Below are 25,713 nucleotides of genomic sequence, written 5' to 3' on the forward strand. Positions count from 1 at the left end.
GGTCCGTATGCATCATTATATGTAGTTCTATACCTCTAACGCTTACAGCTGAGCGTCCACCAGCTCGCGATATCTTCCTCCCCTCGCGATGAGCTCTTCGTGCGTTCCAAATTCGACGATGGAGCCCAACTCCATCACGTAGATGACATCTGCTTTTCGTATCGTTGACAGGCGATGGGCGATGTGGATAGTTATCCTGTACAACTACGTTAGCTCCCTATCGAAGATTGTTCGGATCGAAGCGCCTACCTTCCCCGCGACGCGTTGTCAAGTGCCTCTTGTACACGAGCCTCACTCTCGCCGTCAAGGGCGCTGGTAGCCTCTGTTCGCGTGTCAGCGGGTAGAGAGTGGGACTGAGTTATTGCACTTACCATCGAGTAGAAGAATCCGTGGGTCACGGATGAGTGCTCGGGCGATACATAATCGCTGCACACGGGGTCAGCCAGCCCTCCTGTTATACGAACTCACCTGCTTCTGACCACCACTCAGTTGTCCCCCTTTCATGCCAACCTCGGTGTCGAAGCCTTGTGGAAGCGACCGTACAAAGTCCAATATGCTGTTGATTGTCAGCGTGGGGATAGTGTTTTGTACGACGACTTACCAAGCTTGACGGCAGGCTTCTTCCAAATCTTCCTCGGTCACTTTCTCTGGCGCCACTGATCCGCTCTAAAAACGGTGGATCAGCTTTTGTAGCTCACGGGGATATGACACTTACACTCAAGTTCCACCGGATCGACATGCTGTAGAGAATCGGTTCCTGACTGACATATCCCATCTGACCACGCAACTCATCGACATCCATCTGCCGTATATCGCGTCCATCAAGCAATATGCGACCAGAGGTGGTCTCGTAGAAGCGTTGTAGAACAGCGAGAACACCTGGCACTGTCAGCTCCGGTTATCGTCTTTACACGTACTGCTCTTTCCTGCACCACTCGTCCCACAGAACGCGTACGACTTGTTGGACTCCATCCGAAGGCTGATGCCAGCTAGGGAAAGAACTTGGGGGCGACTAGGATAACGAAGCTCCACTCGGTCGCTAAAGTAGTGTCAGCGAGGTTTTCATACATTTCACTCACAACTCGAGGCCTTGAGTCGTCTTGTCATTGATGACTTCGTCGGCGGCTCGGGCAGCAGTTGCAGACTCCAGTTGTGGGTCTCGGGTGAGCCATGACTAGGTGGTGTCAGCGCCGGCCATACAGCGTAGAGCTAGACTCACATCGATAATTTTGAGAGACCCTCTCATACGGGTATAGTCTCCGGTGTAGGTAAGCAGCCTTGCAGAGATGAACACTGCGACGACCACCGACTCGAACACTGTGAACACGTCGGCCCTCTCCTGAGCAAAGCGTCAGCACATACCATAGCCGCCTTCGAGCAACACTCACCGCTGAACCCCTCACGATCTCCTTCGCGCCCCACCAGAACATGAGACCTGCAAAGAAATCGATCATGCCCTGGCAGAACCCCAACATCGCGGCCGAGGCGACTAGCCATCGTTTCTCGATGGTTCCACCGATGAATCGACTCTTGAACCCTCGTACCACCTCGGCTTCACGTGAGAGAGCGCTGATCAAGGAAAGGGAATTGACCGCCTCACTGATGTACTCGGATTGCTGATCCGTCTTGTGGTTCAGACTCGCCTCGAATACCTCTTGACACTTGAAGTTGACGTAGCCCGCCCCGACATTGGCGGTCAGTGTGGGAACGACCATCACAGCGAGTCGCCAGTTGAGCACGAAAGACATGATCAAGGTGGCGACCAGGTTGGAGGAAGTGCTGATGATCTGCGCGAGGATTAAACCGACAAAGTTTCCAACGTTCGCAGGGTGTTGACTGACGGCGGCTGTCAGGGTGCCACTTCCCGAGTCTTTCTCCTCGAAGAATGCGATTTCTTGCTTGATCAACGCTCGGAAAGACTCTCGTCGAAGTTCACGAGATATCTGGTTCCCGCTGTACTCCAAGCCAAACGCTTGTACACTGACAATGATAGTCGCGACAATAGCAAGCACAAGGAACCAAAGGGACCAGTTGTTCACCTCGGATCGCATCGTGGTGTGGTCGCCAATGTTCAAGGCGACAATAGCTCGTCCTGTCAACCACCCTGCGATCACAAAGGTACTTCCGCCAATGATGCCGAGGATGATGGACGTGGTCAAGGTGTATTTGATCTTCGAGAATGCCGTTCGCGCTGAAGGATATGGTGGCGGTAACGGAGTGGGGGGGAGAGTCGAAGCTGGCTGGTGCTCGCGAACAGTGGAAGGAGTACTGATCGTCGGGTGCGGTGTGACCTTGCGCGATTCGGCCACAGCTAAATGGGGTAGGGCTAACGACCGGAACAACTGGTTGGGACATGCCGGATCGAGCAGCTCGTCGTAGGTGCCGGTTTGTACGACCTGGCCGGAAGACATGACAATGATCCGGTCGGCAGCGACGACGGTGGACAAACGATGGGCAATGGCGATGAGGGTCATCCCTCGTTCGCGCTGCTCGTCAATCAATGTTTGTTGAATATCCATCTCGGTGTCGGCGGACACAGCGGAAGTCGCCTCGTCCAGTAACAAGCATCGTGGTCGGCGAACCAAGGCGCGAGCTATCGCGACACGCTGGATTTGACCACCGGACAAGACACCGGTACGACCACCAGCCACAACGGTTTCGATTCCATCAGGCAGTTGGCTCACAAATTCCCAGGCCTGAGCTTTGCGCAGAGCATCCTCCACTCGCTGCTTGATCTCGACCAGACGAGCTTGGTCTTGCGGTGTCCCAGTAGCCAGGTCGATGTCAGATCGATACTCCAGCTCGGTGCCACTGAGACCGATAGCGACGTTGTCAAAGACGGTGCCGCTAACGAGCTGAGGGTTTTGTTGAACCACAGCGATCTGACTACGAAGGGACGTGATGTTGAGGTCTCGGACGTCGAAGCCCGCAAATCGAACTATTCCGCTACCAGCAACGACGTCTTCTTCCAAGTAGGATTGTTCTTTGTTCGGGTCAGACATGCTATCGAGTATCGCCCTGTCTTCAGAGGTTATGGTGGTGGCAGTAACGGGGTCGTACATCCTCAGAAGTAATGCTGCCAGGGTGCTCTTGCCGCTTCCACTAGGTCCAACGAATGCTGTAAATTGTCCCGTACCAATCGAGATCGAGACGTTGTCCAGGGCTTTCTTGGTAGGTCGACCCGGGTATGCGAATGTGACTCCCTCTAGATCGACAGAAGGCTGCCAGCCTGGAGTGTCCTGGAGGCGGACACCAGAAGAATCCCGAACATCGATGGGTGGTTTTCGCTCGATCTGTTTGCGCAGGCTGCCTAGACTGTGCACGGCAGAGGTGGTCGCCACGGCGTGGGGTACGATGGAGGCAAAAGCGAAGAAGATGTTGGTGTAGTTGTAGATTGTCTACAAGCTGTTAACAATCTGATTACCAAAGATGCAAATTTACTCACGGTAACAACGTTGCCGACAGAAACCCCATTCTTAACAATTGATATACCGCCATACCAAAAGCCCATCGAGTAGACGATAAAACCGAAACCATAGACCACTCCCATCTGCAACCCTTTGATACCATTGATCCGTATCGCAAGCGACTGGAGTGGTCGAAACATGTCGGATTCCAACTTGGCCAGTAGTCGTGACCCGATGCCGAAAGATTGTATAATACGGACTGACGACAGGCCCTGTTCGATCAAGGTGGACGCCCTTCCGTCAATCTCGTCACTCGTCTGAGAAACCTTGTCGAAATAGTACCCGGAAATACCGAAAAAGCCAAATATAATAGGAAGCAGGCATAGGAGGACACCGGCCATACGCGGGGAGCGCACAAACGCTGAGACTAGTGCCTGCAGCATACACATGAGCGTTGGTTCCACCTTTGAATATCACGACAGCTCACGGTCACGATCAAACTGGTCGACCAGATCAGATACCCTAAACGCTCCCCTAATCCCGTTCGAACACTGTTGATGTCTTTGCTCGACCGAGAGATGACTTCTCCAGGACCTATACGGTCGTAGAAGGCTTGGTCTTGGACGATGACCGCCGCTAGATACTCTTCTAGCAATGCATTGGAGAGTTTGGATCCTGCCATCGGGACTGCGCGAGTGTCAGCTTGTCAGATCAATAGAACATCCGACTCACAGCAGAAAGCAAAGATGGCAAACGTCAACCAAGTGACAAGCCCAATCATGAGCATGAGCCATCCACACTCATCGCCTCTTGCCCTGACGATCGAATCATCCGTGCTGTTGACACCGCCGGTCCAATAACCGAACATCATGTCGAACGCGGGTAAGCTCACACCAGATATCAGAGCGCCTATCGTGCCAACACCATAGTACATGTATGGATGACCGAAGAACCCTTTCGGATCTCTGAAGATGGATGGGACTGGCGGCGCGAAGGATAGGATGTACAACACATTCGGGAGTGTCGATCGGTGAGGAGTCAACGGCGGTGTGTGGACTGATTTGACATTGCCGATCTCGACGTCGTTCGCATTGTCCATCATGCTGGCGGGGGTAGTTCACTTCAAAAGCAATCTATACACAAGTCATATCGTCGGCGCCTTTCAAGAAGGCTTCTTATGCCCGCTTTTTGACATGGAAACACATACGAACAATACGATCTCACCTCGCAAGCTATACGAGGTCATACGACGGAAAGCTAGTCATCGCTCGTATATGACCGAAAGAGAATGGCATCATATGGGTCGGAATTCTCGTATAGCTCGTATAGCACGTGGAGTGAGACGGAAGGAATACTTATGCTTTCCCCTCAGATAAGCAGGTCGAATCTTTGTCGCCTTGGCAATGTCCAGGAGAAACGAAACGGGCAAACCAACACTGTCAATGCGGTACGCGTAGGAGGTTAGGGGGTTAGAGAGGTTAGGGGGTTAGGGGAATCGTGTTCAGTGCGATGACTAGGGCCACCCGCAGGAGCAAATTCGCTTAGTATATGCAAGCAGCGGCATGCTTAAACGGGGCGTTCGGCTCGCCTACGTACTGCTGTACGTGAAGTGATGTGAGATCAACTGGTAATCTGGCCGGCTGCTGGCCTACGGTGGGAAGTTGCGACAGCGATTAACACGTCGAGGGGGATAGCAACTATGTTGTTGGCGAACGTCGCTGGCTCTCCGAACGATAGATGCCCAATTCGTGTGGTGTCTTTCAACGAAACAACCTGGAATCCATTGATGTTTGGTTCCGCCAGTCCTCCACGGATGCATTATAAACGAACTAAGCGACTTGATCAAATTATAATTACCTTGGTATTCGGATGCAATCCATTTTTGCCTGCTGCTTCGCTTTGGCGTGAGAGCTGGTACATGGCGACTCGGCCGAACACCAACGTGCCTGGCAGCGAGAATATAGGGCGACTTGGTCTATCATCCATCAAACGAAATCTGCTTATCAGATTACTGCGGGCGTGCAGCGTCCGATCCGAAAAAAATTGTTCGGGAGACGTTCTGTCTACATATATATATATACATATAAACTGTTGAAGGGCAAAGTATTCTCGCATCCCACTCAACCCTTCCCATCCACATAATGTCGTCTACGTCTGTAGAGAGCAGACTGTCTGGCACAACCACACCTGATGACAAGGAAAAAGTCATTAGGGATCTCCCTGTGGTACCTCACCTCACCCAGACCGGAGATGACGAGTTGCATCAGACCGACGTCACGTCCGTAGACAAAAGGGATATACCTCTGAGGTACAGGCTCTTGGCCATGTCGATGATCCTGTTCTTTGCGACTGGCTCTTCATACGCAGAAGGCACGCTGAGTCCGTTGAAGAGTACCATCAGGAAGAAATTGAAGATTACGAGTGGGTTTGCGATGAGGATGGGTGGTGCTGACTTGTTCAGACGCGCAGTATGGTACAATCTCGTCGGCCTCGTCGCTGGTTAACACGATACTACCCATCATTGGTGGTGTTGGCATTGATTATTGGGGTGCAGCGTAGTGAGTGTGGAAGATCAGTTACAAGCACACCGCTGATCCGTCGTAGTGCCGCTGTCATCTCGAGCGTCTTTGTCGTACTCGGTGCCGTCATATCTGCGGCTGTGAGTGGACCAAGTACCAATTAAAGCGCCCTCTGACGGATCGAACAGGGCACACACGGACAACACTACGGAATGCTTGTTGGCGGTCGTATCCTGATGGGTTTCGGCTCGACCGGTAGGTCATGACAACATACGAATCAATCTGACATCTACAGTCATCGAGTCCACCCAAGGCAAACTCTACGCCCACTGGTTCGCAGGCTCACATCTCGCTTTCGTGTTTGCCATCGATATCGCCTGGAACCGAATCACCGGAATCATCGCAAAGACGAGTGCGGTTCCGATGAGTGAGATCAATGGGTTCTGGGGCTGGGCGTTGTGGTGCGTCTTCCATCCTTTGCTCGACACATTTCTGACAACCCGCAGGATTCCCGCTATCATTTGTTTCTTCAATCTCGCCTTGTGTGTGGCGTACCTGTTCTACGAACGAACCGTGCCAAAGGCGTATCGACCACCACTTGGAAAGGACGCGCATGACAAGGAAGGGACCTTGAAGAAACGTGTCACCTTGAACACCTTGTATGCTTTGTGAGTTGGCCGCCAGTGTACTGAGAAAGTCCGGCTTACAATGGTCGCAGACCCAAGTTCTTTTGGATCCTGTGTGGAACACAGATGTTCCAGAATGCCGCGGTAGCGACCTACACATCCAACCTTGCCGACATCCAGACCAGGACTCGAGGCACGTCAAAGCTCGCTGCTGGATACAATTCGTCGCTTCAAGGTGTAATCCCCGTGGTTCTCACTCCTCTGACCGGGTTGTTTTTCGACCGGTTCGGATATAGGATGTTCTTTGGTGAGCAAAACAGATATAAGCTGTATCTCGCTGACCCGGATTAGTCTCATGGACCGGCATGCTGTACATCATCGTGTTCGTCTTGATCGGATTGACGACGGTCCATCCACTCGCTCCCATCATCATCAGCTCCTTCGCAAACGCTACCAACGCGGTGACATTCACATGCGCGATCCCCATCTTAGTAGGAGATGATCGACTGTTGGGTACTGCGTTTGGTGTATGGAAGGCGTTTGTGAGTGGTTGTTTGGGATACGGATCATATAACTGACCTTTATCAGGCCAATGCCAACACGCTTGTATTGGAGGTCGCAGCGGGTGCCATTGTAGGTACAGGATCAACTTGATATTGGCAAACCTAACTCCCTCGCAGCAAGACAGATCTTCCACTGACTCTTACGACAACGTGATTTACCTCTTGATCGCTATCAAAGCGTTGCAAGTAGTTTGGGGACCCATTTACGACTACCTCGACGGACGATGGGTTGGTCATTCTCTCAGACGCGGCGAGCTACAGCGTATCGAGATTCGCAAGCAGGATCTCGAGCAACACAAGGATTCCCCAGGTTGGCGGGTGTCCAGAGTTACAATGTTTGTGGTAGGGGGACAGCTTACAGCGCTGATTATCGTCGCTTGGGTGGTGAGTGCCAGGACCCACTGCCAAGATATACGCTCATGCTTCTGTCTTTGCAGGTCTACATCATCTACTCTCTTGGGACATAGTCACCCTAAAATCTAGAATTATGCATTCACCTCGGTCATTCACCCGGTTATTGTGTTTACCTCCATGAACATGCCTGCCAGAACGCGGCATGCAAGGACGACGCCAGCTACGTGTGGAGACGGCAACGGCAAGCTTCTTTACGTATGTAGCACGCAGCGTCCGTTTTTCTCGGTGCATCGTGTGCTCTTCTATCATGCTTGGCGTGAAGAGACCTCACCTCTGTCATGTGACGAAGCATGTTGACAGCCCATATGGCAACCACAACCTTTCCTTCTCTAACGCCGTATTGAGTTCCAAAACACTGGGTTGGGTTTTGACTTGCCGACTACGGTAAAGTGCCTGAGGATTGAGTGAGTAAACCAAAAGAATTAAAAAGTGACGATCGACTTCTTCGGGAAGCATTGGGAGAGTGTTGGTCTGCACCGTCCATGGGGATAGGAGGATGAGACAGTCTTAACGAGAGGATGGTTGCATACATCACGGGATGGGTACGAGCAATTTAGAGTATGTTCGGGTAGTGGTTGTTGTTAACCGGGGGAGATAATACTAGGCAGGCTGGAACGAGGAAAAAGTATATGATCTGATAGCTCAGCCTTGTACACCCACACCGATCTGTATATTGGCACCACTGTTGACCCAGCTCTACACTCCCAAGCGCACACACACGCACACACACACATATATACACAATGTCACCGCACACACACGTAGCAGACTCCCGTCGTCATCGTCGACCTCTTGATCAGGCGATTTACTTCATCACTTTTGGGCTCGCTACCACCACACTCGCGGCTGCATCCAACGCCTTGGTGAGACGTAACCACGATGTAGGCTATGCGACCCGGGTGGCCGCTCAGAGAGGTGGTGAGTGATCAAACGGGCTAAGGAGACCTGAGCTGATACAGTATCCAGTCAAGCTCATTGTCGCGACTAACGCGTTGACCCAACCTGGGTATGCCTTGTCCTGCGCCGCGAGCGGTACGCTTGTAGGTGAAACCGTCAGATGTATACGTGAACAAGATGCTGACAGAATTGTAGCTAAACGCACTCACCCTCTTCTTGATCTCGTTCAAACTACCCCACTTTATGCGTAAACTCGCTTGGACGTTGCCAGTTCTCGCCACATTCAACTTTATCTTCATGCTCGCCACTACCATTGCCGTGTTTTACCAGGCCAAAACGGGTCATCTCACTTCGTACGGTACTTTGAACGGTATCGTCTTACCTCAAAGCGTTCTCAAGGCAAGCGCTGCGTCTGTAGGCCTGACCGATGATTTGTGAGTGCTGCGTGTCGCAATGAACTATTGCTGACCCAACTTGACAGCTGGGGTAAAGACTATGTCAAGTTCATGGCAATCATGGGTATTCCCACCACTGTCTTTGCTGCTATTGTGAGTGATCAGGAGTTAGTACCGTGCTGACCCCACGTAGACCGCTTTCCTCGCGTACGGCTTCTGGAAACGAGAGCAGGCCGCCATGCGCGCCGAACACACTTCCGTCCCGACCTACAACAACGACAGCATTGCGCACGTCGACGAGAAAGGCACCACCCAGCACATGGAGCGGGTGTAGGCGTTAGGGTTATGATGATGAGGGTGCATGTATGCATGGGAAGGGGGAAAGGACTTTTGTATACCATTGTTTTGTATGTGATGTTTGTGCTTATGTAAGGTTATCGTTGAATGAGGTCATCCACTTCATGACGCGTTGAGAGAGAGCGTGTGTGAGCGTTGTCATCTCTTTCTTCTTCGATTCTTTTTTCTTGATCACTTGCTTTGGGTACATCGAAAGGTAGAAATCGTATGCATCGCATCGATCATGTCTTGATACTGCACACCAAAACACAGTCGTATATAAAAATGGCAATGGCATTGGGACAACCAGCATTCGTGGTGGAACGACCGCTCGAGGTGGAACCGGTCCACGTACAGACCGTTCATCCAGAGGTGATCAATCAGATCGAACAACGGGTCGAAGCGGACGAGTTGGCACTGATCGAAGCTGAGATCGAGGTCCAGAAGAAGACAGAGAGGGAACGGTTAGTCCGAGGGATAGACAATGACGATCTCAACGCGATGTTGAGGACGTTTGACAAGGTGAGTCGTAGCGATTGACCTAGAGCTGATGTGTAGCAAGTACAAAACGTGCACATCTGTCCCCCGCCATACGAGAAGATTAACACCGCAGCACTGGATCTCAGACCATCTCCAGATGAGGATTTCACCGTCGAGAAGCTCACCAGTAATCTTGAGAGATTCTATGCCAGCGTGGTGACAGGGGTGATACGTGGCATGACTGAGATACAACGGATAAGGAACTGGGAAGATGGTGGGACAAGAACAGGAGTCGCTCTCTTGGTGAGTTGATCGTACCTAGCAGCCATCTAACTCCTCTAGGCATACTCTCTCGCCTGGTATCTCAACCTGATCACAACGTCGTTCCTTCTCTTCCTCGCAACGTTGGTGTTGTTCCCTCCTGCTCGCCACTACTGTTTCGCTTCTCCCTCTCGTTCTGTAACATCGCAAGACCAAACCGATTGGAGTCCCTCCGCTACCGAGTCCAAAGCGAGTGAATGGGCGAGCACGATGCGGGACACGCTGACTTCCCTCACGAATCCTGCCGGCGGGGCGAAGGGCTTCGAATCGCAGGTCACCGAAGAGGTCAATGGAGTGATGGTATCGGATATGAAGAAGAAGGAGGATTCAGAGTTGAAAGATAAGAGTACGAAAGACAAGGCCATAGCGCTTTATGGGAAACCGGCGATGAGGATTATAGGTGGTCTTGCGGACAAGTGGGAGAGGATAGCCAAGTGAGTCACAAGTACACTGTCGGCGATGTCTGACCTCCCCTAGTGCTCTCGACCCCACTCCACCATTCCTCCTGGAACCGCATCGAGCCAGGGTGTTCTGCTGGCTCATCGCTCCGATTCTATGTAAGTGAACTTACCTCTGGTCATGCTGACGACTTCAGTCGTGTCAACATTTGTATCCGAACGCATGTTCTCGCGAGTGTTCGGACTCATCTTCGGTTTCGCCATCTTTGGCCAGCCTGTGATCACAAGGACGTTGGAGGAGCTTGACAAGCGTTTCCCTCATTGGATAGAGAGGACCATCTTGGAAAAGTAAGCCGCCTTGGGTTAGAGAAAGGCTAACCCCACACAGCAACATACTCTCGGATGTCCCTACCAATGCTCAACTCATCATGAGATTGTTGCGAGATGCTGAGCACAAGCGGCACCCCCTTCCACCTCCTCCCGAGACGGAATCGATCGAAGAGCCAGAAGAGGACGACGACGGTGAAGAGGAGGAAGAGACTCAACAAGGGGGAGGGAAAAAGATTACCAAGGGGCTTGCCAAGGCAACAACAAAGGCCAAGACAGGGATGAGGTCCAAGGCGAGACGGGCTTGGGACAAAGCGGGAAGATTAAAGGAGGAGGTGAGTCCTTGAGGGCGAGTGGAGCTGACTTGACCAGAGCTTTGCGTGGGTGACTGGACATAAACATATCGACTACGAAAGTAAAGCAAAGGTGGGTGATACCGTAACGGCTAAGCTGAGATGACAGAACACACTTGACACACTGCACATGTCCGAGGATACCAAACCTGCCCAAGCACTGCTCAAGCGTCTGCCTAGTGGAGATGACGAGGATTCACCGGACACACCTTCTCGTGAGTTGTCTGTTCGCAACTCCGCTAATTCCCAGGCTTCTACGTGCACCATGTGAAACACGGTCCAGGACATATCATTCTTCACCCTCCCACTGTCCCCGTCGCCAACAGCACATCCTTTACCCCGGCACGAATCACATTCACCACGATCCGTCACGTCGCACCCTCAAGGAACGTCAGTCTCGAGTCGGAAGATGAGCCATCCGGAGGTCATCTCACCATCTCCATCAACGACGTCGTGTCGCTCAAGAAGGAAGGGATGAACCTCCCCGGACGGGTCCTCACATCATGGGCATTAGACACGGAGGGAGCGGGAGGTACAGGGTTGGAGATCAAGATTATTAGAAGGGACGTAGTCACCGGGTTAAACAACGACGCCAAGGTGTCGATGCCAGGGGGAAAAGAAGAGACGATCAAGCTAAAGTCGATCGTCAGGCGGAACGAGTTGTTTGGTCGTCTGCTTGCGTTGGGAGAGCAGCGCTGGGAGATGTTGTGAATGTACAAGGATGATACGATTATTGTTACCCCGCAGCGATATATACACGTCGTTACAAGTCACTATGAAGCCATCTCGTTGATTACACCCGTCCCGCCTAGTTGATCCTCGCCTGTTTGAGAACTGGACGTGCCGCCTCCCCCGTCGAAGCTCTCTTCTTTCCCTTTGTCACCTTTGGATACTGGACCTGCATCGGTCTCACTTCTACCGTCGCGGTGTCTACCCGATCACTAATGAACCTCGCCTCGCCAAAGTACGCCTGTGAGGTCGAGTCAACGTGGCGCTCTTCACTGTCCAACCCATCCCCCCAGTCATCATCGCCCTTGGGTACTTTACGGTGACACACGTTCACGATGAGATATTTTCGAGCGGCTTGGTTCGCTTCGAGGAGAGAGGAGTAGACGACTTTACCGACAAGTTTCTCTTTACCGGTACGTTCGGTGTGATGGGCGTATGTGGTTGATACGAGAGTATACACCGTTGGAAGAGGGGTAGGTTCCAGTGCGCTGGATTGGGCAGTGACCGGAGACGGTGCGGGTACGGCTCGAACAGGAGCGGGTCTAGGCGCTGGACGAGGAGGCAGTGCATGTCGCTCGATGTGTACCCTCAGGTTCTCTCCCTCGGGACACCGTCCGCTGATCTCGAAATTCAACCCTTCACCTCCCTCTTGCACGTCATCAAAGTAGTCATCCCCCATTTCTTGCTCTTGCTGTCTCCATGCTAATCTCACTCCAGCGATAGCCTGTTCGGGCGAGTAAGTCGTGAACATAGTCTCATGTGCATCGTTCATTCTGTCCCAGTTGTCCTCTGTCGTGCCTGCGGATGAGAAAGCGTTGGCGAGAGGGCGGCACGAATGGGCATTGAGCAATACTCACAGACGACTTCGTAAACGTACTCGGTGGATGAGGTGGACATGCTGACCAGCACTTGAGAGTGGATGTCATAACTCAAAATGCAGAAAGATGTGAGAAGTGCGGAAGATATCTGCCGCGACCCAGCGTTCAACCTCCACAATGATGTCACGTAACGTTCCCAGCCGTGCTTGAGCTGAGTCTTCATTGGAGCATCAGATATGGTGGACACATGTCATGGTAGTACCAGGGTAAACTGGAACGCGAAGTAAGCCAGCATGACGGCGCAGTGAGATTGCATGGCATTGTAGCGCATCACACAATATAGATAGGCAATTGACGAAGTAGGTTGACATTTGATGCACGTAGCTGCCTACCGTGACGTCTTCCGTATCACCGCCGACTGCTCATTGATGCCTGCACCTTGACCTCTACTCCTTGGCCCTTACTCCCTCTTGATTTCCTTGTACCTGCCTAGCAAATCCGGCCTCGCCAAAAGGACGTACAACCTCCAGATCAACGGTGGTGCAAGACACATGATCGCTCCAATCGATGCCCTTGGACTCAATGCTGCGGTCCCCTTCCCACCTTTCAATGCTTCTCCGATCAATAGAGGGATGAGCAGACATTCTCCCAAACCTAAAGACAGATAGGTGATTCGTCTCGATTCGATCGCATTTCGAGTGTTGGGTACTCCGGCGAGTAAAAGCGGTGTGAGCACTCCGACGACGAGTCCGCCGAACAACCTAGCGAAGAGGACGGTGGATGGGTTGATGTGGTGTGGTTGAAGGAGTAGGAGGGAAAGAACGAATCGAGGATGCGTGATGAGTGGGAAAGAGGCGACGTTCAAAACCGCTTCGATGAGGAAGGCTCGGCTCACCGCCTGGCCGGTGTTGTTGGGGTCTGCGGTGACGCTGGGGTTGCTGTTGGGGGATTTGTACGACATGTTGTTGGATAGTTGTGATGCTATTGAAAGATGCAAGATGCAGGAACACTTGTATTGGAACGATCGACGACGGGTAGACCGGAATCTCAATGTACGTCATCGTCGGGCAAAAGTTAGTAACTCCTCATGATTTTGACTTTGACGCGTCGACATTGGGCTAAGACTGTTGACATTTGGTTTGTGAACATTGAGCTTTAGAGGTCCCTCGATGATCACCACACACTTTGCCCTAATACCACAGCAGCGTATTTGACGCTCGTACTTCTAGATGAAACGTCGAACGCGTGACTGGGTGGCAACCTTGGTTATCGCTGCGTTCCTGTTTGCGTTCTTCACGACCAGATCACGCCAAACGACCATCAACGCAAATACGACCCAATACTATGATACCCGTGCCCACGAGTACATTGTGAATGGGGAGAAACGAATCAACACGACCTCGCTGTTTGAGCAGCAAGACGCATCCCTGGACAGCCGGCTGATGCGGAAAGCATTTCCCAAGACCGTGTACGACGTGAAGATTTTGCCATTCTTTCAAAGGAAAAGAAAGACATATCATGCGGAGACGATCACGTTGATTACATGGGTGACCACTGATAGGTTCCATAAACTACCCAAACTGGTGCAAGGTTTTCGAGGTGAGTCCGTTTTGATCTGCAAACTTGCTAAAACGTCTCCCGCAGGTCCCATGTCTATCGTCGTGTACATCCCCTCAGACGAGCAAACCGCTTCAACCCACCTGCAAGAGCTAGAACAAGTCATAGCCGCCAATCCTTCCATATCGGATCATGTTGACATCCACCTAGTCACGGCTACCCGGCTTTCTCTGCACAACAGGTGGAGGAACGTCGCTCGTGCATTTGCGACTACGGAATGGGTCTTGTTATGGGACGCCGACTTTGAGCCGTGTACGGATTACCAAGAGGCCTTTGAACGTTTCAGAAGGATGTCAGGAAGCAAGCGGGAATGGGCCAACAGGTTGGAAGCCGGGAACGCGGCTTTGGTTATACCCAGTTTCGAGTGGGTGGATCCAAAACATGACCATGGGCTCTGTCCCCGAGGCAAAGAGGTGCGTTTTGGAAATTGCGACCACCAAGATAACACATCTTCGATAGGAGCTCGCCAAGCATTACGAAGCAATGACCATTGACGCCTTTGAGAGCGAGAACCCCAGACTTTCCCACGCCACAAATTATGCTCGCTTTCTGCAGAGATCAACGGATGAGCCATACGAGGTCGAGATCGACGACTTTGAGTTTGTTTACGAGGTTTACGCCATTTTCAGACAGAATATAGACGTATGGGCAGATGAACGCTTTGCCGTGAGTTCTCGGGTCCACCTTACGTCAAGAGGCGTTGTGTGTATCTGATTGACCCGTTTGTCCAGGGCTTTGGTCCTGATAGATCCGCTTTCACAGCGAGTATGTGGTTATCAGGGATGGATTTGTATGTGCTCCATGATCAGTGGGCTGTTCATGAACCACACCACATCGAGGAGAAGACTCGAACAAGCGTGGAAAACACCGTGGCGTGGTACACATTTCGGCTGGACCTGTGTCATAGGCGAGTCGCTCAGTGACGCAAAGAAACGAACCAAATGCTAACGAGCATCCCAGTGTCGCCGATGGCCTCGCGCTGCAAGGCAAACTTCATCGCGAAGCAGGGAATCGTGTCAGGGAGATTTGCAAGGATCCGACCATGCCACTTCTGGAAAGAGACATGATGAGACTGTCGATGGCATCGGTGGTCGTGCAGGATTCACGCAACCGTATTTAAGCGCGATATACTATGCACGTATTGTTGTGCTTGATTCTCTCCGGTGGTTCCAGTCAACAAGTTTTCACAAAAAGGCGCCATTCCGTAATCTCAATTGAAAGTGACATTCCGTCCAGTGCCTTCCCATGCCGGTTGAGCCATCCGATAGCCCTTCCGAGCGACATACCATGGACACCTGAGGATTTCCGTTTGTCACCTTAAGATACAATCTCGTTGAAAACAAAACATGCACAATTAAGAACCATTCCGACGGTCCATGCACATTCCTCGTTCACCCCGGTCTCCACACAGCAGGACATGTAACCTTGTCTGGAATGCAGCGGCGTTCAACCATGTTTACCTTCCCTCCCATGTTTGGTCTCCTGCTAAAATGTATATAACCCTCTTGAAATGGTCCATCATTCCTCCCGCCTGATCATCTGCTTCTCAACGTTGAACTCGCAATACATTCCTTTTAAAACGCACCACACTATAAGATGCTTCTCAACGCCGCTACCGTCGTCGCCATGATCTTGGCCTGCTCATCGACAGGTAAGGCCATGCCCACCGCCACCGAAGGTGACCTCGCACCCCGAGCCTACCAGTCTGGTACCGCAACATGTTACAGTGAGTCTTTGTCGTCGGGTGGTCGGAACAGGTGCCCGCCGAAACGTATCTGACGGTCACTTTCAAACAGGCAAATGTCCTGACTCCATCGGTGGATCACCTTATCAAGGCGGATATGATCAACAGGGTGAATACTATTACGACGGTCAAGCTTTCCATGTGTGCTAGTGAGTTTGATTCCTGTTGCTCACAAGGTCACGTCCTGTGCTGAAGATCTGGCCCCGAACAGCTACTATGTGGGTGATTTTCAAGCCTATGCGGAATGCGACTACGACTTGAACGGTGTATACATCGGATCGAGCGCCTACGATCCGAATGACCGAGATGCTCGATGTGGAGAACGGGTGAGTTTGGAAGGATGAACATACATTCCATCAGGCGTTGACGTCCCACCTCCAGGCTCCTACTTCCGGCTGTGGCATTACTCCCGGATCCCAGGATTTCAAGAAACGTCATGTTCCTCGTCAACTGACGAAGTCAGAGAAGGTGATCCGGGCAAGGCAGTACCAACCTAAGAAGGAGAAGCGTTCGTTCGTCAACTAGGCTTAGGTCGGAAAAGGACAATAGTAAATAGATTGAGGAGGACGCTGCTCTCCCGTTCAAATCTTCATACATGCGGTTTTCTTCTTTGGGCTTTTGGTTGTTTCATACATCGTGTGTAACGCGATCTTCTACGGGGTGGGATGTGGTTACCGGCGTGGAGATCCGAACTGACTGGGTCTGAGGGGTAGGTCTAAACTCTAGATGCGAGGAGAGAATTCCGAACAAGCCATGGGAAGGTGCATTCTACACGTGTATTTGGGACCGGAAAGGTATCTCTCGTCGGAAGGAGATTGTATGTATGTATTGCTTCAGTGTGAAAGTCACACAACGGGACATAGCCTTCTGCTGCACTTGTACGTGGCGTTGGAGACTACCTCATGAATCACAATCCGGTACGACTGAAACATTGAGTCGGATACTTCACAACGGGTTAAGAGTAGACATATGACATTCCTTGGAAGTCGGCACGATTCGGCATGGACCCACTGACCCTTTCGTCCTCGTATGTATCATAATTAGATGCACTGCGAGACCTCTTTAAGCATAACATCGCAGCTTCCCTTTGTCCCCGAAGTCGACGTTTTCGTCAGTATGTTCCCTAAATAGAATATTCCCAACGTCCTCCACACCAACCTCCACCTCGGCGATCGTTGCGTTTCAACATTGATCTAGAGCGCTGCGTTGGCAGTTTAGGGTATAAAGGAGACCCAGATGCATCATTTATACTATGAAAGACCATCATCCCAAGCAGCGTAATACAATAGCGTCGTGACTCAAAGACCAGTCAACGAACAAGATGTCTTTCCTCTACAAGAACGTGCTCATTCTCGGTGCCACCTCTGGTATCGGTGAGTCTGAGTCTACAGTCGAATCATCATACCAAAACCACTGACTCCCCATTGCAGGTAAGAATCTCGCTGAGACCATCCTCAAGCGAAGCAGCGCCAAGGTCGTTGTTACCGGACGAAGGGAGGAGCGATTGAAGGAATTTGTCAACCAGCATGGTGGACGATCGGCATACTATGCCTTTGACATGGCCAAGCTGGACGGTATTGAGGGCAACTTCAACAAGTGAGTAAAGCCTCCACCAATCGCTCGCTGACCGCTCCAACCTTGTAGGATCTTCTCCGAACACCCCGACATCGACTTTGTCATTCACGTCGCCGGTATCCAACGAGTCGCATTGTTCCACAAGCCTGAAGAGCTCGACATTGATATGCTCGCTCACGAGGTCAACTTGAACTACACTTCTGTCCTTTACACCCTCAAGTACGCGCTCCCTCACCTCCTCTCGCACGGTGGTGGCTCTACCAAGAAGAACGCTGCGATCGGTGTCGTCTCTTCTGGTCTTGCCATCACTCCTTTCACCATCTCCGGTAACTACGCAGCGACCAAAGCTGCCGTTCATCACCTCGTCTATGCCATCCGAGAACAACTCAACAACACCAACGTCAACGTTATCGAGATCATCCCCCCTCTCGTTAACAGTGGGTCCTGCTTGGTTTGGTCTTATGCATTCTTCGCTAACAAATTGTTTAGCCGAGCTGGGAGACGACGCGATGTCGATTGGCGTCCCCATCAACAAGCTCCCCACCTTGCCCATGGAGGAGTTCTCCGATCTCGTTTGGAAGGGTCTCGAGTCAGGAGAAACTCAGATCGCCCCTGGCACAGCGGGTGATCGTGTCAATGCCGTCGAGGCGGTGAGAGAACCCCTGTTCAGAAGGCTCGATGATTTCCTCAAGAACGCAGACTGGTGGTACAAGGACCGAGCGTAGAGGGCGTATGCCAGCGTCGTCATAGAGAAGTAGTTTGATTTGTATGAAGGTGTTGCATCATTGCATGACACGTCATTACATCTTACATACAGATAAGGCTAATCAGACTACGCTAACTGGGGAAAGCGGCACCTTCGAAATACTCCTTTGGTGCCTTCTCAAGCTCATCCAACAAAGTCTGACCCTTTGGCTCCCACCCGAACGTCTTCTTCGTCCATTCCGAACTCAAGTGAGTCTGATCGCTACCGAGGAAGTTGCCGATGAACCCGAGTTCAGAAAGCCTCTCGGTGGGAATCTTGCCCGCCGTCTTGCCGGTCTTTCTCGCCAAAAGCTCGGCGATATCTTTCACCTTGACCTTCTCTTGTATCTCATGAACAGCAACTCCGGGTTGTCCCTTTTCCAGGACCAACACGAACAGGAGACCTGCATCATCCGCATGACCGGCGGTCCAATAATTATCCTCGGACGCGTAAGGGATATATCCCAGTTTATTGGCGGCGGCGATCATCGATCCGAGGAAAGGATGGATCGATTCTTTGTTGTGGGTAACACTTGCCAATCGGACGGTGGCCGATCGGACCCCTTTATTCTTGAGCTCTCGAACTTCGACATCGGTGGTTGCTCGAGGGATCCTACCCAAAGTAGGTTCGGTTTGTTCATCGCCGTTTCCTCCGATAGGTGCAACGACACCACTGATGATGAATGATTTACCTGTACCTTCTAAAGCGTTCCCGATAAGTTGGACAATTTCACGCTCGTGAGCTGCGGCTTGGGCAGGATTGGATCGATGTTCCATAGCACAGTGAATCGTGCCGTCATGCAATTTCGCATTCGACACAAGGAGATCGTGATTGGATAGGTCGCCGACGATAGTAGTGAAGTTGGGGTCGTTCTTCACGAGAGAAGTGATGTAAGATGCACCTTCAGGCGTACGGACGAGACCCGTGACAGAGTGACCTCGAGCGAGGAGGTGACGAAGAACGTGAGAGCCGACTCGGCCGTTGGCACCGGTGAGGAATACTTTCATGTTGTGGGGGGTTTGATGTGGTTGTGAGTTTGGTTGTGATGTAGTTGCTTGAGATGGATGTTGTGTTGGATGGGTTCTTTTTTCCAAACGAAAGGTGTCCCCCTCTGGCCGTATTTATACCTTCACATCACTGCCGCTGATGTGAGCTTGGCAAAGGAGATCTGGCTTCACCGATGCCCGATACTCGATTGCCTTGATAGAAATCAGAGGAAACGGATCCGAGATGCATAAGCATGAACGATGCAGTCGTATGGAATGGTTTGTCAGACGGTGTCAATGCTGATCAAGCACGGAGCACTTTGTTGGGAATGCATCTCGATGTCGCCCGCGGCGTGGTTACTGCATCGGGAGTGATCGACATGTGATCGCCTCGGCAGTGACAAAAAATGCCCGACGCCGGGGGTAGTCCCTCTCGATCACTTTTTCGGTCCCGCAAGCAACGTCGTCACATCACAACTTTGACCGGTGCAGAGCTGTCGCCGAGTCAGACTCAGACTACTACATGCGATCGCCTAAGCTGCGGCGGTCCGTCCCAGCGACGATTTCACGCGTTTGCGCGTTTGCGCACGGTGATTGGATCCCATCGTGCCAGCCTTTAGAAGCTCCTTGACACGCGCTGGATTGGATCCCTGAGCAAAAGGCACGGTTTGAGAGTAAAGACATTCATAGAATTACATTTCACTACATCTACGATTAAGATATAGACCCTGGTAGCCACCACACAAAGTGACATAGAACCCCTCGGCGCCTCTCTACCCGGCTTCTACTAATGCTCAAGATGGACGACATCGTGGCCGAGCTCCTTCTTGTCAGCAGCAACAGCAGGAGAGTAGCTTGAGTGGTCCGCGGTAGAGAATTCTGTGCGCGAGCAGAGTACAATCAGCCAATGGCTACAGTCAGTAGAAGCTAAGAGGACTCACGTTCGACCTTGGTGCTGGCGAATTTCCATGCGGGAACCTTGTTCTCGAAGAGAAGATCGAGCTGACCATAAGACCTGTATCGGGTCTCAGGGAGACGGAAATAACAGTAGATGGTACACAATCCTGCACTAGCGGCCCAGAACTAGAACGAGTGATAATGTCAGGTCTATCGTTTTAGCGAAGTGTTGACAACACTTACGATACCACTTTTGGCACCCCAGTTCCAAGAGGTAGGACTGAGCATTCGGGGGACGATGATACCACAGATGATGTTCATGATCTTTGAGTAGTCAGCATGGGTTGTTTCAAAGGTTGGTTTCAACTCACTTGGTAGGCAATACGCGACAAGGCGATAGATTTTTGTCTCAATCGAGTTGACGAGGTCTCACCGATCAGTGTATAGCAGATAGGACCGAGACTAGCATTGTAGACAAAGTTGAGACCGATGAGAAGACCACCGATGGTGAAGATTGCTCCTTTGCTGTGGACGAAACCTAGTCCACCGATGACCCAAAGAACGAGCGACATGGTACCCATACCGACGCAGTAGATTGTTCGTCGACCGAAGATACTGATGAGACCCCAAGAAGCGAAAGTGCCGATGATGAACATGGAGTTGAGAACCATGTTCAAGCTGAAGGCGAGGTTGGTCGAGATACCGGCGGTTTGCAAGAATTGAACACCTTGACCGATAAGGTTTTGTCCCGATAATAATTGCATCGCGAAAACCATCCTACATCAGGTGTCAGCACAGATGTCATGAACGTAAAACACTGCCACTCACATGACAATCTCGGTTCGTCGTCGATCGGTCCTTCTGAAACAGTCAATGTAAGATGTGCCGGCAGTCTCTTGCTTCTCCAGTTCGTTGGTGTGAACCATCATGGCAACGGTGTTCTTGGCATCCTGTCGAGAGTACACCTCGGGATTGGTAAGACGCATGAGGGTGTCCTCGGCCTCTTCCAATCGGCCGTTTCGCACCAGCCACCAGGGAGACGTGGGAGCGAACCAGACGATGATGAAGAGAGGGATGACCCAGACCCATCTGCAGGATGAGGTTAGCGCGGTCTGAGGCAAGTGGCTAGAGACGACTCACTGGATTACGAAGGGCAGACGCCATGACCATTGACTCTGAATAGGGATAGAGGCTTTGACCACACCGGATGACAAAAGGATACCAACACCCCAACAGAGGTTGACGTAAGCGGTTAGGTAACCACGCAGTTGAATCGGGCAGACTTCGGAAGCGTAGGCAGTGGTCAAAGTTTGGAAGACACCCCATGGGATACCACAGAGGACTTCAGCAGCAACGAGCATTCCCAAAGAGTTGGCGAAGACGGAAAGGAAGATGAAAGCAGTGAGAGCGACAATGGCAGTCAACATGACGATTTTCGGGCCGAATCGGTCGGCAGCCCAACCATTGATGAGCAGACCGATGATACCACCGGCTGATGAACCGTTGCTGAGAGCGGATTGCCATTCGGCTGGGATGACATAACCGTTCTCGGATACGCTGAGAGGGACGGGGACACCGAATCGTTGCAGGAATTTGGGATGGCCGTAGACTACAAGCAGGTGTCAGCGTTACGGCTAGATTTTCCAAAGCGCTTCGCCACACTCACATGAACCGATGACGACTACATCGTAACCTTCCATGATAAGCGCACCACTCAGAGCCATACTCCAAATGATTGCCTTTACGCGTTTGTAAGCTTATATGCCTGAAAATACCTGCCAGAAACGCGTCCCTCACCTTCTTATGTTTGTAGAACGCATCTTTGAGGGTGATGTTGTGCTCATCCGCATCAGCCTTGGCGGCATCCTTGACGAATTGGTGATCGAGCTTGCCCAACAGCTCGTCGTTGTCGACAACGACAACCTTGGGATCGTTGCCCAGCTCTCGGTTTGCAGACATTATAACAGATCTCTATGTGATTGAAAATGATGATCGGAGTAGGTCGGGGATAGAGAGTGCTACCATGATGTTTTTGATGATGGACGTATTTATGTATTTGTGGTCGAAAGTCGGAGGGAGTCCCGTGGGGACTCAGACCGGCTAAATATGATGAATGACCCTTTTACGACTAAAAGAGCCGACAACATGACTGAATCCGGTAACTGCAGAGAGTGAGAGGGGGCGGAGAGTGGGGGAGAGATGTACACCTCGAGCACATTATGTGTGGACGTCGCTTGTAAGTTTAGCGTAGCTGGTGAGGAATGTGACTTTTGTGCACCACGCGGTGGGGTTTCGCGACGCGGAGCCTCTTTGCCCCGCTCTGTGTGCGGCAGATAGGCAAGACGTCGCTAGCGGGCCGGGACAAGAATCTTCCGTGCCTAGCGTCGGGCCGCCCAGTATCAATTAGGGAGATCGGAACCTGTCGGGATCCTGGAATCCTGAATGGCGACAGAGGGGGAATGAGAAGCACAACCTGACCTCGACATCCAACTAGCGTGGTCTATCCACCTCTGCAGTCTGCCATGTCACCAAGACTCCCCCTTATCGGCTCTTTTTCTACCCCTCGGCCCATTTACATATCTACCGCAGCGTCTCGTGATCATATCCCCGATGTTACTCCGTAGCAAGAATCGGCCGTCCTGACCGCCGTTGTCATTGACACGGTAACCGGTCTTTATAACTTTTGTACAGATCCAACTACCACTATCAACTTGCTCATAACGCCCAAGACTATACCGCAAAAATGAGATTCATCGATGGATTGTGAGTGCTATCTGAGCAGAATCGTCGCTGACATCGCGTAGATGGCAGCGACCTATCGGCGAGACCTTCTTGGGAGGTGTCGAAGTCGTCGAAGTCCTCAAGGAGACAGACACCGAGCTGGAAGTGATTGTCGCTCCCAAGCACGTTGCGACCAGAGGTGACACCTTGAATTGTGAGTTGTGAACCTACAACGCCGCTGACAATGCAGCCGCACTCCTCACCGTCAACATCAGCTCTCCTATCGACGACGTGCTCAAAGTCCGAATCGATCACCACACCGTGAGTTTTATTCTACAAGAACTAGCTAACGTTTTAGGGCATACGTCATGTCGGACCCGACTTTGAGCTCTTCCCCGATGGCGCTCCCAAAGCTCCCAAGACCAAGCTCACCAAATCCGAGAACAGCCTCAAGTTCACTTCCGGTAACCTCTCGGTTGACCTCAACACCGCTGCCTGGTCGTACGGTCTCACCTTCCGAGACGGCGACAAGGTTTTGACCGGAGTCGCTCCCAAGGGTCAAGCCGTCATCGACATGCCTCACCACCTCACCCTTGGACAAGTCTCTTCCCAGAGCTCTCTCTCCAACGTCCACGACGCACTCCCTCGTCACGGAGATGTCAGCAATGCGCAAGCTGCTACCGGCGGATGGGTTCGATACATGCTCAACGAGTTTAACCTCGGTGTTGGCGAGACCATCTACGGTCTCGGTGAAAGATTCGGACCTTTCGTGAAGAACGGTCAAAACGTCAGCATCTGGAACCAGGACGGTGGTACATCCTCCGAACAGGCTTACAAGAACGTCCCGTTCTATCTCTCTTCCAAGGGATACGGTTTGTTCGTCAACCACGCTGAAGAGGTCGAATTCGAAGTTGGCAGGGAGAAGTGCTCCAAGCTTGGTTTCAGCGTGAGAGGAGAGTCGCTCGAGTACTTCCTTATCGGTGGTGGATCAATGAAGGCGGCGTTGAAGAACTATGTCCGAATGACCGGATTGCCAGCGTGAGTCATGTCCTCAGGTTAGCCTCGCTGACAGATAGTCTCCCTCCTGCATGGACCTATGGTCTCTACCTCTCCACCTCTTTCACCACCTCCTACGACCAAAAGACCGTCTCTTCCATGCTCAAGGGGATGAAGGACCGAGACTGTCCCGTCCGAGTCTTCCATCTCGACTGTTTCTGGATGAAGCGATACGATTGGTGTTCATTCTCATGGGACCCCGAGGCGTTCCCCGACCCCAAGCAATACCTCTCAGACATCAAGAGCGAGTACAACGTCAAGGTCTGTGCGTGGATCAACCCGTACATCAGTCAGAGAGCGGAGATCTTCAAGGAGGGTGCGGAGAAGGGATACTTCATCAAGAGGACCAACGGCAATGTTTGGCAATGGGACACGTGGCAGCCGGGTACGTCGTTTTAATTGAGTTTTGAGCTATTCTAACGCTCAAGGTCAGGCATGGCACTCATCGACTTCACCAACCCCGAGGCATACAAGTGGTTCGCTGGACTTGTTACGAAACTGCTCGATACCGGCGTCGACACCATCAAGACCGACTTTGGGGAGCGAGTACCCCATCTCGACGTCGTCTACCACGACGGTTCCGACCCTTGGAAGATGCACAACTACTACGCCCAGATCTACAACAAATGTGTGTTCGACGCGATCAAGGAGAAGTTTGGCAACCACGAGGCGGCGCTCTTCGCGAGATCTGCGACGGCCGGTGGTCAACGATTCCCAGTCCACTGGGGTGGAGATTGTGAGAGTACATACGAGGCCATGGCGGAGACTGTTCGAGGTGGACTGAGTTTGTCATCTTCCGGATTCTCTTTCTGGTAAGTGCGGCTGCAACAAGGTGCTCCGACAACGCTTACGCTCTTCGCAGGTCGCACGACATTGGAGGGTTCGAGGGTCACCCGGATCCTACCGTCTACTCCCGATGGGTCGCATTCGGTCTCTTCTCGTCACACGTGAGTCCACCTACATGGCGACAGCACGCTTACGATAGTCTCGTCTGCACGGCTCGGGCTCTTATCGAGTTCCCTGGAACTACGGCGAGGAGGCCGTGTCGGTCACCGCCAAGATGGTCAAGGCCAAGTTGAGGCTCATGCCTTATCTCTACGCAGAGGTGCGTATCCCGGTTCTTAGAGACTTCGCCGCGCTGACGGTTAATTAGTCCATCCGATCGCACGAGACGGGTATCCCTCTGATGAGAAGTATGATCTTGGAGTTCCCCGATGACCCCGCGTCGGCATACCTCGACAGACAATAGTGAGTCGTATGGTTCTCCACTTCGACCCATCTGACGATCTTCTAGCATGCTCGGTGACTCCATTCTCGTTGCACCCGTCTTCCACGACACCACCGCCACGTTCTACATCCCCGCTGGTAAATGGACCGATTACTGGACCGGTGAAATCATCGAGGGACCTAAATACGTCACCAAGGAGGTTTCCATCGACTACATCCCTGTCTTCGTCCGACCTGGTTCAGTCTTGCTTCTCGGTCCCGAGGATGTCACTGTCCCAGATTACGAGTACTCCAAGACCCAGCTCGAGGTTCGAGAATACCAGCTCGAGGGCGAGGTGGAGGTTTCCATTCCCGTTGGCAAGGGCGCCGAATGGGCGGGAAGCGTCAAGTTTGCGCCGGGGGGCAAATTTGATAAGGGGAAGTTTGACTTGGTGAAGAAGTAGAAAAATACAAAATAGACAAGACTGTATGGATATTTGCATTGGTATTGGAGTACTACAGCAAATTTCCATCGCTGCATCTCCCGTATCGCAATGGACGAGCCACTCGGAAGGAACACTTG

At 51.9% G+C, this 25,713-nt stretch overlaps 11 protein-coding genes across 11 annotated transcripts; 6 read left to right on the plus strand and 5 right to left on the minus strand.

The window, feature by feature from the left end:
- Positions 1-42: 42 nt before the first annotated feature.
- Positions 43-4,506, minus strand: CI109_103886 (uncharacterized protein; the record flags this gene model as incomplete). The annotated part of the gene is made up of 12 exons (XM_065967395.1): positions 43-196; positions 250-322; positions 372-426; positions 469-556; positions 602-666; positions 716-740; positions 1,080-1,174; positions 1,220-1,339; positions 1,389-3,398; positions 3,446-3,841; positions 3,895-4,094; positions 4,140-4,506. 12 exons carry the CDS (start codon positions 4,504-4,506, stop codon positions 43-45), a joined length of 3,648 nt encoding a protein of 1,215 aa, XP_065823467.1.
- Positions 4,507-5,548: 1,042 nt separating this feature from the next.
- On the plus strand, positions 5,549-7,582 carry CI109_103887 (uncharacterized protein; the record flags this gene model as incomplete). The annotated part of the gene is made up of 11 exons (XM_065967396.1): positions 5,549-5,786; positions 5,869-5,965; positions 6,012-6,066; positions 6,115-6,166; positions 6,222-6,387; positions 6,433-6,594; positions 6,645-6,859; positions 6,904-7,094; positions 7,141-7,185; positions 7,233-7,499; positions 7,553-7,582. The coding sequence occupies 11 exons, from the start codon at positions 5,549-5,551 to the stop codon at positions 7,580-7,582; spliced, it is 1,518 nt and encodes a 505-aa protein (XP_065823468.1).
- Positions 7,583-8,272: 690 nt separating this feature from the next.
- CI109_103888 (uncharacterized protein) lies at positions 8,273-9,155 on the plus strand (the record flags this gene model as incomplete). The annotated part of the gene is made up of 5 exons (XM_065967397.1): positions 8,273-8,447; positions 8,496-8,569; positions 8,622-8,860; positions 8,908-8,959; positions 9,015-9,155. 5 exons carry the CDS (start codon positions 8,273-8,275, stop codon positions 9,153-9,155), a joined length of 681 nt encoding a protein of 226 aa, XP_065823469.1.
- Positions 9,156-11,844: 2,689 nt separating this feature from the next.
- Positions 11,845-12,806, minus strand: CI109_103889 (uncharacterized protein; the record flags this gene model as incomplete). Its single annotated transcript, XM_032006786.2, has 2 exons — positions 11,845-12,563; positions 12,623-12,806. The coding sequence occupies 2 exons, from the start codon at positions 12,804-12,806 to the stop codon at positions 11,845-11,847; spliced, it is 903 nt and encodes a 300-aa protein (XP_031858989.2).
- A 237-nt stretch (positions 12,807-13,043) lies between these two features.
- CI109_103890 (uncharacterized protein) lies at positions 13,044-13,544 on the minus strand (the record flags this gene model as incomplete). The annotated part of the gene is made up of 1 exon (XM_032006785.1): positions 13,044-13,544. One exon carries the CDS (start codon positions 13,542-13,544, stop codon positions 13,044-13,046), a length of 501 nt encoding a protein of 166 aa, XP_031858988.1.
- A 268-nt stretch (positions 13,545-13,812) lies between these two features.
- On the plus strand, positions 13,813-15,320 carry CI109_103891 (uncharacterized protein; the record flags this gene model as incomplete). The annotated part of the gene is made up of 5 exons (XM_032006784.2): positions 13,813-14,182; positions 14,228-14,613; positions 14,660-14,866; positions 14,932-14,990; positions 15,161-15,320. 5 exons carry the CDS (start codon positions 13,813-13,815, stop codon positions 15,318-15,320), a joined length of 1,182 nt encoding a protein of 393 aa, XP_031858987.2.
- Positions 15,321-15,796: 476 nt separating this feature from the next.
- Positions 15,797-16,469, plus strand: CI109_103892 (uncharacterized protein; the record flags this gene model as incomplete). The annotated part of the gene is made up of 4 exons (XM_032006783.1): positions 15,797-15,926; positions 15,997-16,093; positions 16,156-16,270; positions 16,326-16,469. The coding sequence occupies 4 exons, from the start codon at positions 15,797-15,799 to the stop codon at positions 16,467-16,469; spliced, it is 486 nt and encodes a 161-aa protein (XP_031858986.1).
- A 796-nt stretch (positions 16,470-17,265) lies between these two features.
- On the plus strand, positions 17,266-18,244 carry CI109_103893 (uncharacterized protein; the record flags this gene model as incomplete). The annotated part of the gene is made up of 4 exons (XM_032006782.1): positions 17,266-17,317; positions 17,375-17,540; positions 17,589-17,956; positions 18,009-18,244. The coding sequence occupies 4 exons, from the start codon at positions 17,266-17,268 to the stop codon at positions 18,242-18,244; spliced, it is 822 nt and encodes a 273-aa protein (XP_031858985.1).
- Positions 18,245-18,356: 112 nt separating this feature from the next.
- CI109_103894 (uncharacterized protein) lies at positions 18,357-19,271 on the minus strand (the record flags this gene model as incomplete). The annotated part of the gene is made up of 1 exon (XM_032006781.1): positions 18,357-19,271. The coding sequence occupies one exon, from the start codon at positions 19,269-19,271 to the stop codon at positions 18,357-18,359; it is 915 nt and encodes a 304-aa protein (XP_031858984.1).
- Positions 19,272-20,037: 766 nt separating this feature from the next.
- Positions 20,038-22,106, minus strand: CI109_103895 (uncharacterized protein; the record flags this gene model as incomplete). The annotated part of the gene is made up of 8 exons (XM_032006780.1): positions 20,038-20,129; positions 20,192-20,333; positions 20,391-20,471; positions 20,519-20,924; positions 20,976-21,236; positions 21,288-21,756; positions 21,814-21,886; positions 21,945-22,106. The coding sequence occupies 8 exons, from the start codon at positions 22,104-22,106 to the stop codon at positions 20,038-20,040; spliced, it is 1,686 nt and encodes a 561-aa protein (XP_031858983.1).
- A 651-nt stretch (positions 22,107-22,757) lies between these two features.
- On the plus strand, positions 22,758-25,594 carry CI109_103896 (uncharacterized protein; the record flags this gene model as incomplete). The annotated part of the gene is made up of 10 exons (XM_065967398.1): positions 22,758-22,783; positions 22,952-23,067; positions 23,119-23,189; positions 23,257-23,870; positions 23,945-24,309; positions 24,358-24,736; positions 24,787-24,871; positions 24,985-25,029; positions 25,078-25,172; positions 25,219-25,594. The coding sequence occupies 10 exons, from the start codon at positions 22,758-22,760 to the stop codon at positions 25,592-25,594; spliced, it is 2,172 nt and encodes a 723-aa protein (XP_065823470.1).
- Between the last annotated feature and the right edge of the window lie 119 nt (positions 25,595-25,713).

Source organism: Kwoniella shandongensis, chromosome 7 (genome assembly GCF_008629635.2).
Source record: "Kwoniella shandongensis chromosome 7, complete sequence".
Taxonomy (NCBI): domain Eukaryota; kingdom Fungi; phylum Basidiomycota; class Tremellomycetes; order Tremellales; family Cryptococcaceae; genus Kwoniella; species Kwoniella shandongensis.